The sequence below is a fragment of the Daphnia magna genome, linkage group LG2 (assembly GCF_020631705.1).
Source record: "Daphnia magna isolate NIES linkage group LG2, ASM2063170v1.1, whole genome shotgun sequence".
Classification (NCBI taxonomy): Eukaryota; Metazoa; Arthropoda; class Branchiopoda; order Diplostraca; family Daphniidae; genus Daphnia; species Daphnia magna.
Genome location: NC_059183.1, coordinates 17773417 through 17785594, shown reverse-complemented (window position 1 = coordinate 17785594; position 12178 = coordinate 17773417). Strand labels below are relative to the sequence as shown.

General features: G+C 38.6%; 3 protein-coding genes and 1 long non-coding RNA gene across 5 annotated transcripts; 1 reads left to right on the top strand and 3 right to left on the bottom strand.

Moving 5' to 3' along the window:
• Window positions 1–1979: 1979 nt before the first annotated feature.
• Window positions 1980–2488, bottom strand: LOC123470035. Its single transcript, XR_006643461.1, has 2 exons — window positions 2430–2488; window positions 1980–2364 (listed from the first exon to the last, which is right to left on the bottom strand). It is a non-coding gene; the product is annotated as an uncharacterized LOC123470035 (long non-coding RNA).
• Window positions 2489–5181: 2693 nt separating this feature from the next.
• Window positions 5182–6511, top strand: LOC116916374 (methylmalonyl-CoA epimerase, mitochondrial). The gene is made up of 3 exons (XM_032921608.2): window positions 5182–5406; window positions 5562–6105; window positions 6178–6511. Exons 2-3 carry the CDS (start codon window positions 5839–5841, stop codon window positions 6379–6381), a joined length of 471 nt encoding a protein of 156 aa, XP_032777499.1. The 5' UTR covers window positions 5182–5406; window positions 5562–5838; the 3' UTR covers window positions 6382–6511.
• Window positions 6512–6550: 39 nt separating this feature from the next.
• On the bottom strand, window positions 6551–10557 carry LOC116916369 (INO80 complex subunit D). Its single transcript, XM_032921593.2, has 6 exons — window positions 10149–10557; window positions 9971–10075; window positions 8803–9869; window positions 8211–8740; window positions 7808–8135; window positions 6551–7743 (listed from the first exon to the last, which is right to left on the bottom strand). Exons 1-6 carry the CDS (start codon window positions 10259–10261, stop codon window positions 7556–7558), a joined length of 2331 nt encoding a protein of 776 aa, XP_032777484.1. The 5' UTR covers window positions 10262–10557; the 3' UTR covers window positions 6551–7555.
• A 489-nt stretch (window positions 10558–11046) lies between these two features.
• On the bottom strand, window positions 11047–12128 carry LOC116916373 (Golgi SNAP receptor complex member 2). 2 transcript variants are annotated; one of them, XM_032921606.2, is made up of 4 exons: window positions 11985–12128; window positions 11750–11911; window positions 11581–11686; window positions 11047–11521 (listed from the first exon to the last, which is right to left on the bottom strand). In XM_032921606.2, exons 2-4 carry the CDS (start codon window positions 11884–11886, stop codon window positions 11123–11125), a joined length of 642 nt encoding a protein of 213 aa, XP_032777497.2. In that variant the 5' UTR covers window positions 11887–11911; window positions 11985–12128; the 3' UTR covers window positions 11047–11122. The 2 variants fall into 2 exon arrangements, with proteins under 2 accessions (XP_032777497.2, XP_032777498.2); XM_032921607.2 differs by lacking the exon at window positions 11985–12128 and having other exon boundaries at window positions 11750–11978.
• Window positions 12129–12178: the final 50 nt, after the last annotated feature.

The following is a 12178-nucleotide window of genomic DNA, read 5'->3' as shown; positions in this document are numbered from 1 at the left end:
ACCCGCAAGAGGCGCTCTCATGGGCGGAAATCACTCATACGCCCCGACCGGGCGTTAACTGTAATAGGATGTTACACATGTTTGAGGGTAGTTCAGATATGTTTTATACGTTTTGTGGATTGTAGGGCTGCCGCTCCCAAAGTAGTGTTTTTGTAAAGCTGATATATGGGCGGAGTAGATGGTCACGTTTTTGCGATTTTTAGGCTTCTAGCTACGAAAGAGAAGCAATGAAATCCAATTTTAGGTTATGTTCGTCGCTAGATGGCGTTTGGCTTGAAAAAATAACTCGTCCCACGCATAGTAACCATAGTAACCACGGGTGACAGCTATGAGAGAAAGAGTACTAGGGGCCCTCACTCCGTTCAGGAAGTTCCCGATAGGGTCCGGCCTGGTCGCCAATTCGCCATAGAATCTCGGAAACCGTTTGCTCTTCCGGCAAAACTGACTCCATATCCATGTATTATCATCCCCGCCTTCCCACTTTTGTCAAAATCGGCCAAAAACGACATCTCTTGAAATTCCCAAAAAAGTCACACGGCATAATCGAAATTGAACGCTGATTTCGATTTAGTCATTGGTTTCTTCTTTAAAGCAGCCGTTTAAAAAATGAACGAAAACAGTGCTGTTAGCGCACCAGTTTAATTTATGGTTTTTAAAGTTTAAATCAAAAACTATAAGACCAATAGAAAAATAAACCAAATTTTCGTGATTTTCATTGAATTATGAATCGGAATCATGTATTTTAAGTAAAATTTGAAATTTGGCCAAAAATGAAAAAGTGGGAAGGGTATAGCCTTCCCACTTTTGTCAAAATCGGCCAAAAACGACATCTCTTGAAATTCCCAAAAAATCACACGGCATAATCGAAATTGAACGCTGATTTCGATTTAGTCATTGGTTTTCTCTTTAAAGCAGCCGTTTTAAAAATGAACGAAAACAGTGCTGTTAGCGCAACAGTTTAATTTATGGTTTTTAAAGTTTAAATACAAAACTTTAAGACCAATAGAAAAATAAACCTGATTTTCGTGATTTTCATTGAATTATGAATCGGAATCATGTATTTTAAGTAAAATTTGAAATTTGGCCAAAAATGAAAAAGTGGGAAGGGTAAAGCCTTCCCAAATTTGTCAAAATCGGCCGAAAACGACATCTCTTGAAATTCCCAAAAAAGTCACACGGCATAATCGAAATTGAACGCTGATTTCGATTTAGTCATTGGTTTTCTCGTTAAAGCAGCCGTTTAGAAAATGAACGAAAACAGTGCTGTTAGCGCAACAGTTTAATTTATGGTTTTTAAAGTTTAAATACAAAACTTTAAGACCAATAGAAAAATAAACCTGATTTTCGTGATTTTCATTGAATTATGAATCGGAATCATGTATTTTAAGTAAAATTTGAAATTTGGCCAAAAATGAAAAAGTGGGAAGGGTATAGAGGCAATTCACATCGCGGTTTCGCGTGTCAATTGTTTCGATGTCCGCCATTTTCTCTGGTTGTTTATGTCATGTTTTGCGTGGTTGTATTGGCTGAAAGTGTTATTTCCCAATACAAAGTGGATTTTGTGAATCATTGTTCAATTTTTTTAAATTTTTTTTTGTGTCAGGTAATTGCTACGTATCTTGGTTAGTATGTGTAGCAATTTCTGTTTCCAGATCACATTTCTTGTATTTTTAAAAAAATCTTTTCTGTAGGGCTTTCATGGGTTTTCAATATTGTTGTGCCCCAGGGTTGCAAAAACAAATAACATTAGAGTTTGTAATGCACATTTTGTTCTAGGTAAGTCTCGACAAATTTATTAATAGTGAATGTGTCTATCTAATTCTTCTATTTGAAATCACACAGGAAAACCTTTTTAGTACACTGGAGAAACACACCCAGACTGGGCCCCATCCCTGAATCTTGACAAAGTGTATGTTAACGCTAAGTCAGCCATGGATAGAGAGTCAAGAAGAGTAATTTTAAATGTTCAAGAGGTAATACAAATTATGAAGTATAATTTATTCATACGTTATGACAACAAAAAGTTATATGTTATAGTAATGTTACAAATAAACAAATGAAGAGTAATAACCTTCGCTTTCATCAACAAATTTTTGTTTAAAAGACTGATTGCACAAAATGATCCAATTCCCCCATCGATAAATCTCTTGTAGGTCTCAAGGCCCTTGTAAGCCTTTAAATTTTCATGCGTGTATGGAGACTTGGAACATAGCAGGTAATTTACCAAATCAAGATTGGTTACCAGTGGCATTTTTCCTGCGATGCTAAGTCCATTGCACCAATACTCTTCGTGAATTGTATAGGGGCAATCACAACCTACTATTAATAGTTTTGCTGCATACTTACGTTTATCTTCTGACAGCCCTACAGAAAAGATTTTTTAAAAAATACAAGAAATGTGATCTGGAAACAGAAATTGCTACACATACTAACTAAGATACGTAGCAATTAACTGACACAAAAAAAAATTGAAAAAAATTAAACACTGATTCACAAAATCCACTTTGTATTGGGAAATAACACTTTCAGCCAATACAGACAACGCAAAACATGACATAAACAACCAGAGAAAATGGCGGACATCGAAACAATTGACACGCGAAACCGCGAGGTAAATTGCCTCTATAGCCTTCCCACTTTTGTCAAAATCGGCCAAAAACGATATCTCTTGAAATCCCCAAAAAATCCACTCGGCATAATCGAAATTGAACGCTGATTTCGATTTAGTCATTGGTTTTCTCTTTAAAGCAGCCGTTTTAAAAATGAACGAAAACAGTGCTGTTAGCGCAACAGTTTAATTTATGGTTTTTAAAGTTTAAATCAAAAACTATAAGACCAATAGAAAAATAAACCAAATTTTCGTGATTTTCATTGAATTATGAATCGGAATCATGTATTTTAAATAAAATTTGAAATTTGGCCGAAAATGAAAAAGTGGGAAGGGTATAGCCTTCCCACTTTTGTCAAAATCGGCCAAAAACGACATCTCTTGAAATTCCCAAAAAATCACACGGCATAATCGAAATTGAACGCTGATTTTGATTTAGTCAGCAGCCGTTTTAAAAATGAACGAAAACAGTGCTGTTAGCGCACCAGTTTAATTTATGGTTTTTAAAGTTTAAATCAAAAACTATAAGACCAATAGAAAAATAAACCTGATTTTCGTGATTTTCATTGAATTATGAATCGGAATCATGTATTTTAAGTAAAATTTGAAATTTGGCCAAAAATGAAAAAGTGGGAAGGGTATAGCCTTCCCACTTTTGTCAAAATCGGCCAAAAACGATATCTCTTGAAATCCCCAAAAAATCCACTCGGCATAATCGAAATTGAACGCTGATTTCGATTTAGTCATTGGTTTTCATTTAAAGCAGCCGTTTTAAAAATGAACGAAAACAGTGCTGTTAGCGCACCAGTTTAATTTATGGTTTTTAAAGTTTAAATCAAAAACTAAAAGACCAATAGAAAAATAAACCTGATTTTCGTGATTTTCATTGAATTATGAATCGGAATCATGTATTTTAAGTAAAATTTGAAATTTGGCCAAAAATGAAAAAGTGGGAAGGGTATAGCCTTCCCACTTTTGTCAAAATCGGCCAAAAACGACATCTCTTGAAATTCCCAAAAAATCACACGGCATAATCGAAATTGAACGCTGATTTTGATTTAGTCAGCAGCCGTTTTAAAAATGAACGAAAACAGTGCTGTAAGCGCACCAGTTTAATTTATGGTTTTTAAAGTTTGAATCAAAAACTATAAGACCAATAGAAAAATAAACCTGATTTTCGTGATTTTCATTGAATTATGAATCGGAATCATGTATTTAAAGTAAAATTTGAAATTTGGCCAAAAATGAAAAAAGTGGGGCAACATGAATTTGGGAGGGAAATATATTTCCGACAGTATTAACGAGTAGCCAAAAGAATGTTTAAAACAGAACGCAATGAACATTAACTCCCCACCTCTCCAACAAATCTCTCGATAAATCTTCTGTCACAAATTCGTCTGCTTGTGTATTGCAAACGATGAAATCGATAAAAAACTGTAAAGGAAAATTAAATCGATAGTAATTCTAATTTCTCCTATTGTATCGCTAGATGGCGCAGTTGCTGATTATTTCCAGTACAAAAAAAAATAATGGTACTTCCTGGGGTGCTGAAAATATAGGGAGTAATTTGGCGTTCTATAGGTTTGGCGACTTAAGCGAAATCAGTGTTCAATTTTGATAATAACGTGTGATATTTTTTGTCCAAGGCTATCGGGAACTTTGCGAACACCGAGAGCTACGGAACGCCAAATTACCCCCTAAAAATTCAGCACCTCGGCTAGGGCCATTTATTTTTTTTTGCAGAAAATAATCACCATCCACCCACGCCATCTAGCGGCCACGGTACGCACCTTTTTGAAATCCCCACTGGAGGAGGAGCTGAATCACTATCGATCTCTACAACCATTTCCAACAATTAATATCGATTTTATCGTGCCAGAGCAGATACAGGTGAATATCTCTGTGATAATAAATTTGTTTTTGTTTTCTAAACGTTCATCAATTACTGGTTTTCAATACTGTTTATCTCGCTTGTTGCAATAACATACCAGTTTATCTCGCGTTGAAATGGATGACGCTGTCTGGAGTGTTGCGTTGTAAGTCACGTTTCTCTTTTGTATCGTTTTTTCTTTTTCTTTTTTGTGTGCGCACACGTGCATTCTACGTATAAAACCTAATGTTATGATTATGCCTGTGATGTCCGATGATTTTACTCATGTATATTTTTGTGTCATTTAGAATCTGGTCGATTAAAACCACATTAAGTGTCCTCAGTGTCGCAGATTCACTCCGGTTAGTGCCGGGCCAATCTCTGTGAATGATGATCTCCAAACCGATCACGATTTGATGGCCCTACTTCTCCAAACAAAAACAAATTTATTATCACAGAGACATTCACCTGTATCTGCCACGGGCACGATAAAATCGATATTAATTGTTGGAAATGGTTATAGGAATCGATAGTGATTTATCTCCTCCTCCAGCGGGTGGGATTTCAAAACGGTGCATACCGTGACTGCTAGATGGCGTTGGTGGATGATGATTATTTTCTGCGAAAAAAAATAAATGGCCCTAGCCGAGGTGCTGAATTTTTAGGGGGTAATTTGGCGTTCCGTAGAGAGCCGTTGAGTAACAATAGCGAGCACCAGGTAGTGCAATCGTAGTCCTTCTTTTTCTTCTGATTGGTTCTCGTCGTGGAAACGATAGGAAGTTAGGAACATTCACGCCGTCACAGAAAATATGATCTAACAGGCCTTAACCATTGAGTAGGCTTTGGTTTTAAGACTTCACCAACGTAACATTGCATAACATATCAGAAAAGATCTTGACTCTATTCAACAAACGAATACATAGCATCGGTAAGTTTAAAAGTGTATCGTTTACTGCTAATTGCAAATAAAATATAAAGTGCTATTTTGCTCTTAACCGTAAATCCTATGCCGAATATCTTATTTGTAAAATTACTGGTCGATTCTGTGCACATTTGATTCATTCGTATTCTTATTCATTGCAGAAGAAGGCTGGAATGAAACGGAACCGAGTGCGTGTGGAGAAGATATTAGATACTGTTCATCGAAGTATAGTTTTGGGCTGTGTTGGATTGACTGTGTATGGTTTCTACCTCGCAGGTCTTCGATTCCACAGATACTATACTGTCCTGAAACCAGCAGGAGACGAAAGAAGACGCCTGAAGGAGCTTGAGCTTCTTTCTGAGGGCCAAGATAAATCAGAGTTTCTTCTACCTGAGCCACCTCAATTAGCAAAAGATAAATTTTAGTTGCAACCAGAACATGATCTGTGCACATGCCATGTTTTTGAGAAGGTCTTTTACATCAAAGACTGTTCCAGAAGCACTCTGGAAATTAGGAAGACTCAACCACATTGCCATAGCAACACCGGATTTAGCTAAGTCTGCTTCACTCTATAAGAACATCCTGGGAGCTGATATCTCAGAGCCCCAACCTCTTCCTGATCATGGAGTTACAACCATATTTGTCAATTTGGGCAATACCAAACTAGAACTTCTTCACCCTCTAGGAGAAAAATCCCCCATTCAGGTCTTAACCATGGCTTTTGTCAACTTTTCCATTTAGTTTCCAAAATGTATTAATTATTCTGCTCTGCAACAGGGATTCTTGGACAAAAACAAATCTGGAGGTCTTCATCACATCTGCATTGAAGTTGACAATATTCAAAATGCCATGAAAGAGGTGAAAGCTAACGGTATTCGCTGCCTAACAGAAGAACCGAAAATTGGGGCCCACAATAAACCTGTTGTGTTTCTTCACCCTAAAGACTGTGCCGGAGTTCTGGTTGAATTAGAACAGTCATAGGCAAGGCATGAACATTACACCTAAGTATAAAGTAAAATTCGTTTTCTGATTAATAATTTGTCATTGTGCACCTTGGAGCAAGTTGTGCGGAAAATCGGAGTTTGTAGAGTAAATGGAAAAACAGCTTAAATTGGTTCAATCCATTCATAACTTCAAGACCTATTTTGAATTAAGAGAACATCACCATTTGTATTCGCATTTCTGTACACAAGACGTGAACGAACAATCGTAGGTTGGCGACGCAACACGCACAGGGTATACGACGAACATCTGAAGAATCCAATGACAGACTTAAGTTTTCCGTAGGATTGGCATTGTAAAAAAAAACACACAAACAAACAAAAAAGTAATGCAGTCCCAAGTGCTCAACTTGCATTCTTGATGCCATCCAAGCTCAATCTCGGATCGGCTTACTACTATGACTTGGAAAATATCTGTTACGTGTTAACATGAACAACTGAACATCCACCAAGTGACACTGATTGCGGCGCAGCGCTTGACAGGATTTTCAATGCAGATAGAATAGATACAGGTAGAGAGAGTGATAAATATGTTAGGTGAATTTCCCCTGGTCCATTCCAGCGAGCCATTCGACTTCTCCGTTCCTTGTCCTTTATTTCTTTTTTTTTTTCACCTTTCGAGTGTTTGGGATCTTTTGTTCCATGTTTTCACGTGAAAAATTAAAAGAGAATCCACAAAACACAGCGGCGTTTTCTGGATCTTGCGGCAAATAAATATCACATAGCTCAGAGAGAACCAACTGCACAAGACTAATGACAAAGGTGCACAGCAATACAAATATATAAACGTCAGGTGGGGGTAGACGGGAATAGGTAACACGAAAAGGGGCAAAAAAACTCAAAAGGAGAAAATAAACATGTGAATGTAGTGAACAGAGTCGAAGAAAAAGTACCCGTAGTGCAGCTACATTAGCATGTCATCTACTACACAAAGGGCTCGTACAGGCGAAGAGAATATCAAGGTAGGGTGGTTTCTGGATCGTTTTTCTTTTTGCCCTTTTCTGTACCTTGCTTCGTTGAATTAAGTTGTTTAAGACGTTACAGGTAAAGTAGGACAGCGAACTATTCACTTTGGAAGGGTAGCAATAGAGGACTAGGAAGAGCCACAATAGGCAACACCTAGATTGCTACCATAATCTTTCCTTTGTTATTCGTTACAATGGATGTGCAGCAGCGCCTTCTCTATCTTCGATGAAACTGCTATCATGATGATGCTGATTCAGACTTGGTGGGCTAGAGCCTCTGGCAGGACTGGCTTGCTGTCCACCAGGGATCATTGATAGACTTTTTCTTCTGGACAGCATGGGGGAAGAAGAAAAAGATTCTTCCGTTGTAAAAGTATCTTCTCGATCCCAAGAAAACATGATTACGTTTGGATCACGCCTAAGCTCAACAAAGGAAATTACCTGGATGGATTGTTTGGTGAGGAATACTGAGATTGTCCATGTAGAGATGGTTAGAACCGGGAACGACTTCGTTACCCATTAACAAACTTTGACCCGACGCTCCGGCACCCAACGTAATGAGGTCATGAGCCAAAGCCAAAGTGTGGTCGTCAATTAAGGACAGGTCACTAAGGTCAGACTCTGTGTGCCCTACACCTCCCATTGTTGCACTTTCGGCTACAGCCAGAACGCGCTCTAACTCTTCAGCTTCTTCGCGGCTTGGCATTGGCACGAACAAACCTCCATTACGCGATGAAGAGGCAGCAGCTTGTGTCATGGCGAATATCTCCTGTCATTAATAAGATTTTATCCCAAACGGTTTCTATAAGAGTTAATGAAATTTTAAGGATGGAATGGTACAGACCTGAAAGGCTTCGTCAGGCAGACGGTTGAGCAACTCTTTCAAGTCGTGATCTTCTAAAATCTCTACTTCGTGATCGACGGATGTCGGCAGAGGGTTACTAAGCGGTTGTATAGTATGGGGTATCAACTGGGCAGGTGTTGGATACGCTGGTGAACAGTTTTCAGGACTGTCGACCGTTTCCACATCGAGCTCCATTCCATTGTCCGCTGCTTCGATGCAATGGATGCGAGTTTCGCTCCCTCCACTAGATCCAATACGCTTGGCTCGGCGTCGGTTACGAAGTCGTCGGGAATGGCGTCCCAAAGACGAGGTAGAGCGGGCACGTGCCTTCCTTCGATTGGATTTGCTAGACAAACTTCCTTGATGTCCTCCTCCATTGTTACCCGATAGGTCTGGACCCTCGAGAGTCTTAGGAGCATTAGCTGAAACTGACAAATTGTTGCCTATTCCGTCAACTTGTTCAGCATGTGCTGGGCAATACGGTAGACCCGAATGAATAGCTAGAACTGGGGCACCGCAAGGTGTCGAACCTGAAGATTATTAAGATATGATTAGAGACCACACAAAATGAAAAAAGGCTACAGATGCTAACCTGCTGTCCCACGGGCAGAGCAGAATTCAAATAATTGTTGATCAACGCTATAAAGAATGTGTCTATTGCACAGCGTGGAGCAGGGCAAACATAATTCTGGACAACCAGCGTCTTTTGCGCCGTTGGTAGAACTAGCGCGACGAAAGCTGCATCTACGTTTGGAGAAGATCTTTATACTGGAAGGGCTCAATCCATTCGAAGAGCTGGCGGGGTGGCGACCTTGCAGCAACATACCAGTCTCGTTTGGACAGCGGCGAGCTGCTTCAACGAGCTTATTGGCTACCGTCGACTGATGCAAGCCACGAAACTTATCTTCTGCATTGATCATTTGGGCTAACTGGAGATATCTATGACGAAATTCTCTTTTGCTTCGCTCTAGCTTGAACGCTCGAGGACTATCTGTTGTGGAACGAAGTGGAATAACAGAGACATATCGAGATAGACCTCCACCAAAGGAAGAAATTTCTTCGTCATCCGATTCATCAATCATTTTAGGCAAGAGGTATTGGGCTTTGTTCCCGTGGATTGAATCCTCGAGCTGCTGTAGAACAGCTGGAAGTCGATAAGTTCCTGTTGATGGTTTCGATGCGACAGCAGCAGCCAAGGCTTTCTTCTTTCTCGATATCGCAACAGATTTCGTTTTGGCATCAGATTTCGTGCGAGGGTTGGCTTTGATGCCATTATTAACCAGGTGTGGTATTGGGGCTAAACTTTTGCAGACATTAATTTCAGTGTTACTATCAACACTACTACTGCTTGTACTGCTGGGAGTCAAAGGTTCAATAGCCAAAGAGCTATTATGAGGGGGGCTGCTTATATCTGAGGGCTTTTGGTGGTTCTCAGAGAGAATTTGGTCTGGTTTTGTAGCAAGTTCAGTGTCATCACTGAATGTGTATGGATCCCCATCACTCATCTCCATAGATGATGATGTTGGTTCATTGGATTGGTTACTCATTTTCTCATTTGGTGATGATGCAGAAGAATTTTGACCATTTTCTTTCTTTGGCTGCCTACGGTCTCTTTTAGCTGCAGGAAAACCAGCTAATTGGAGATGGGTATTGCATAGCCTAAAATAAACATTCACATTGTATGAAAGAATTTTTTTAAATTTTACAAAGAAAATTGCATTAAGTACACAGATGGGAAATGAAATTATTGAACAACATACCCTTTTGGATGAGCAATTGAAATGACATTAGTACATTTGTTTTGACCAGAGGATGCCACAAATGAGCAAACTCGGAATGGAGCTGAAGAATCTTCAAGAATATGTCTAAAAGATCAAGAAATTTTATTTTTTGAATGATGTACCAGTTAAAGTGTTTTGAGTGGAACAAGCCACAAACCTGATGCAGAAAGCAAAGCCATTAAGCCGCCTTTGCCGACAAAGTTTGGATGAGAAAGAGCATAGTGGTTTCTGGTCAATAGGACTGAAATGAATATGTTTTCCTTCAAACATTGTGCGTTGTGTTCAGTGAATGATAGATTCCATCGAAGTGATAAACAGGGACACCAATCATTAAATTATTGTCCAACACAAGCCGTCGTCATCCTGGCATTGGATTGTTATCGAGCCGAACTTCCTTGATGTTTCTACCCGTCGGTTTGCACAATCTTAAAATTAGTTTCTTTTTTAAACTGAATTTCTCGATTCATTAAACAAGAAAACTTTCCCTGTGTAATCAACTATTAATACCGAAAAACAACGAACAGACGAAATTACTGATTGGTATCCCAATGTACCTTTTTTTTTTTTTACAGTGTTGCATGAGTATTGGAGAAGTTATACGAACTTACGAAAATCGGATTCTTTTTCGGAAAATGGAACTTTTCTTGCTGAATAAATGATCAAAATAGAATAATAGTAAATAGTTGTAATACTAAAGGATTCAATAGGTTCCGACAATCTTTGAAATCTGAACCAACTTTCAAGATTTTAACAGTATAAAGGTTTTATTTGGCCTGGTTCTCCCGGTTCCCATGTTAACCTGATCAACCTAATATCGTTCATTCGCTTGTTAATATCAAAAACTCAAAGACGCAGAATTCTTATATTTATCATATTAAAACAACATTAAACCAGCCCTCGCTGCAAGAAAAATGTCATTCTGTTACTTAATCTAAGTCATATTCTGTAAAATTAATTTTCTAATAACTGTCAGAAAAACTCAAAACTCGTCAATGGAATGCTGACCAAACTTAAAAAAACTCGGAAACCCACGAACGATAAATTCTGAAAGCCAATTCTGTATAGAATTTCTTGTGTACTTAAAAATTCTCAGTTCTCAAAAAATAAAATATTTCGTAATCCACAAAATCATCAGTGCCGAAAATACCAAAACGCTACAAGAATGAAAATGCAAGTAATTATCGCCAAGCCATAGAACAGATATTTATCTTGAGTAGACCGACGTTCAATCATCCTCATAACCGTGTTGCTTAGACTCAACATTGACGTTACGTCAAGAAGTCGGCGATGAGCTTTTTTAAAAACACTTTTTTGGGTACGTAAACCATCAAGTACAGCAGTACCAGTTTCCCAAATATCATCCAGACTCCTATGAATTCCATTTAAAGCTGTATGGTGTTGCAAAGAATGATCGATGTACAGTGAGGTCTCTCTGTTATTTGGCTGGAATGTTTGGGTTAACAGTTCTTCTCTGGCAGCTTCTTCTTGTTCCCTCAATATTCTTTTATGTTGTAGCAAGTGAATTGCATTCTAAGGATGAAGTTAATTTTTTCTTAATGTTTTCAAAATGACATATTATATATACACACTTGTAACATGAGTCTATCCTGTTTTAACTGGTCAACCTTGAATCTGGCTTCTCTTCTTCGAACAGGGAGCTCCTTGTTGACAAGAATATCTAGCCTTTGAATGTTGCTGTAAAGAAAAATCTTGGAATGTGATCTCCCTTCATTATTGATAAGCATTTTACACCAATACCTCGTGATTTCTTCAAGTTTGGCGTGGATTGTCTGCTCAATGCTGGCAGCATCTTTCCCGACATTTCTCTCAATATGAGGCAGAAGACCTTGAATGTCAAGTACCAATTTTTGCGATTGGTGATAGAGGACCTCCATTTCTCATAGGGTTCGTCAGACAGACCTAAAGTTTTCAAGAATATTTATAAGTATATCTATTTGTTAAATATCTGAAAAAGACTGGTGAATGTTCTAACATCTGTTCTGCAATTCGAGACTTTAGCGAACTGACGCAAACCACGAACACCTTGGGCAATGAACACTATATACGTACGGTTTCGACAACCTTTGCTCGGATTCGGCAAACACCCGAGACGAATCCAATTTCCTCGGACAGTACTAAACAGCAACTTTACCCATTTAAAAGATCTGGAGAAGGCGAGCCGAGAAG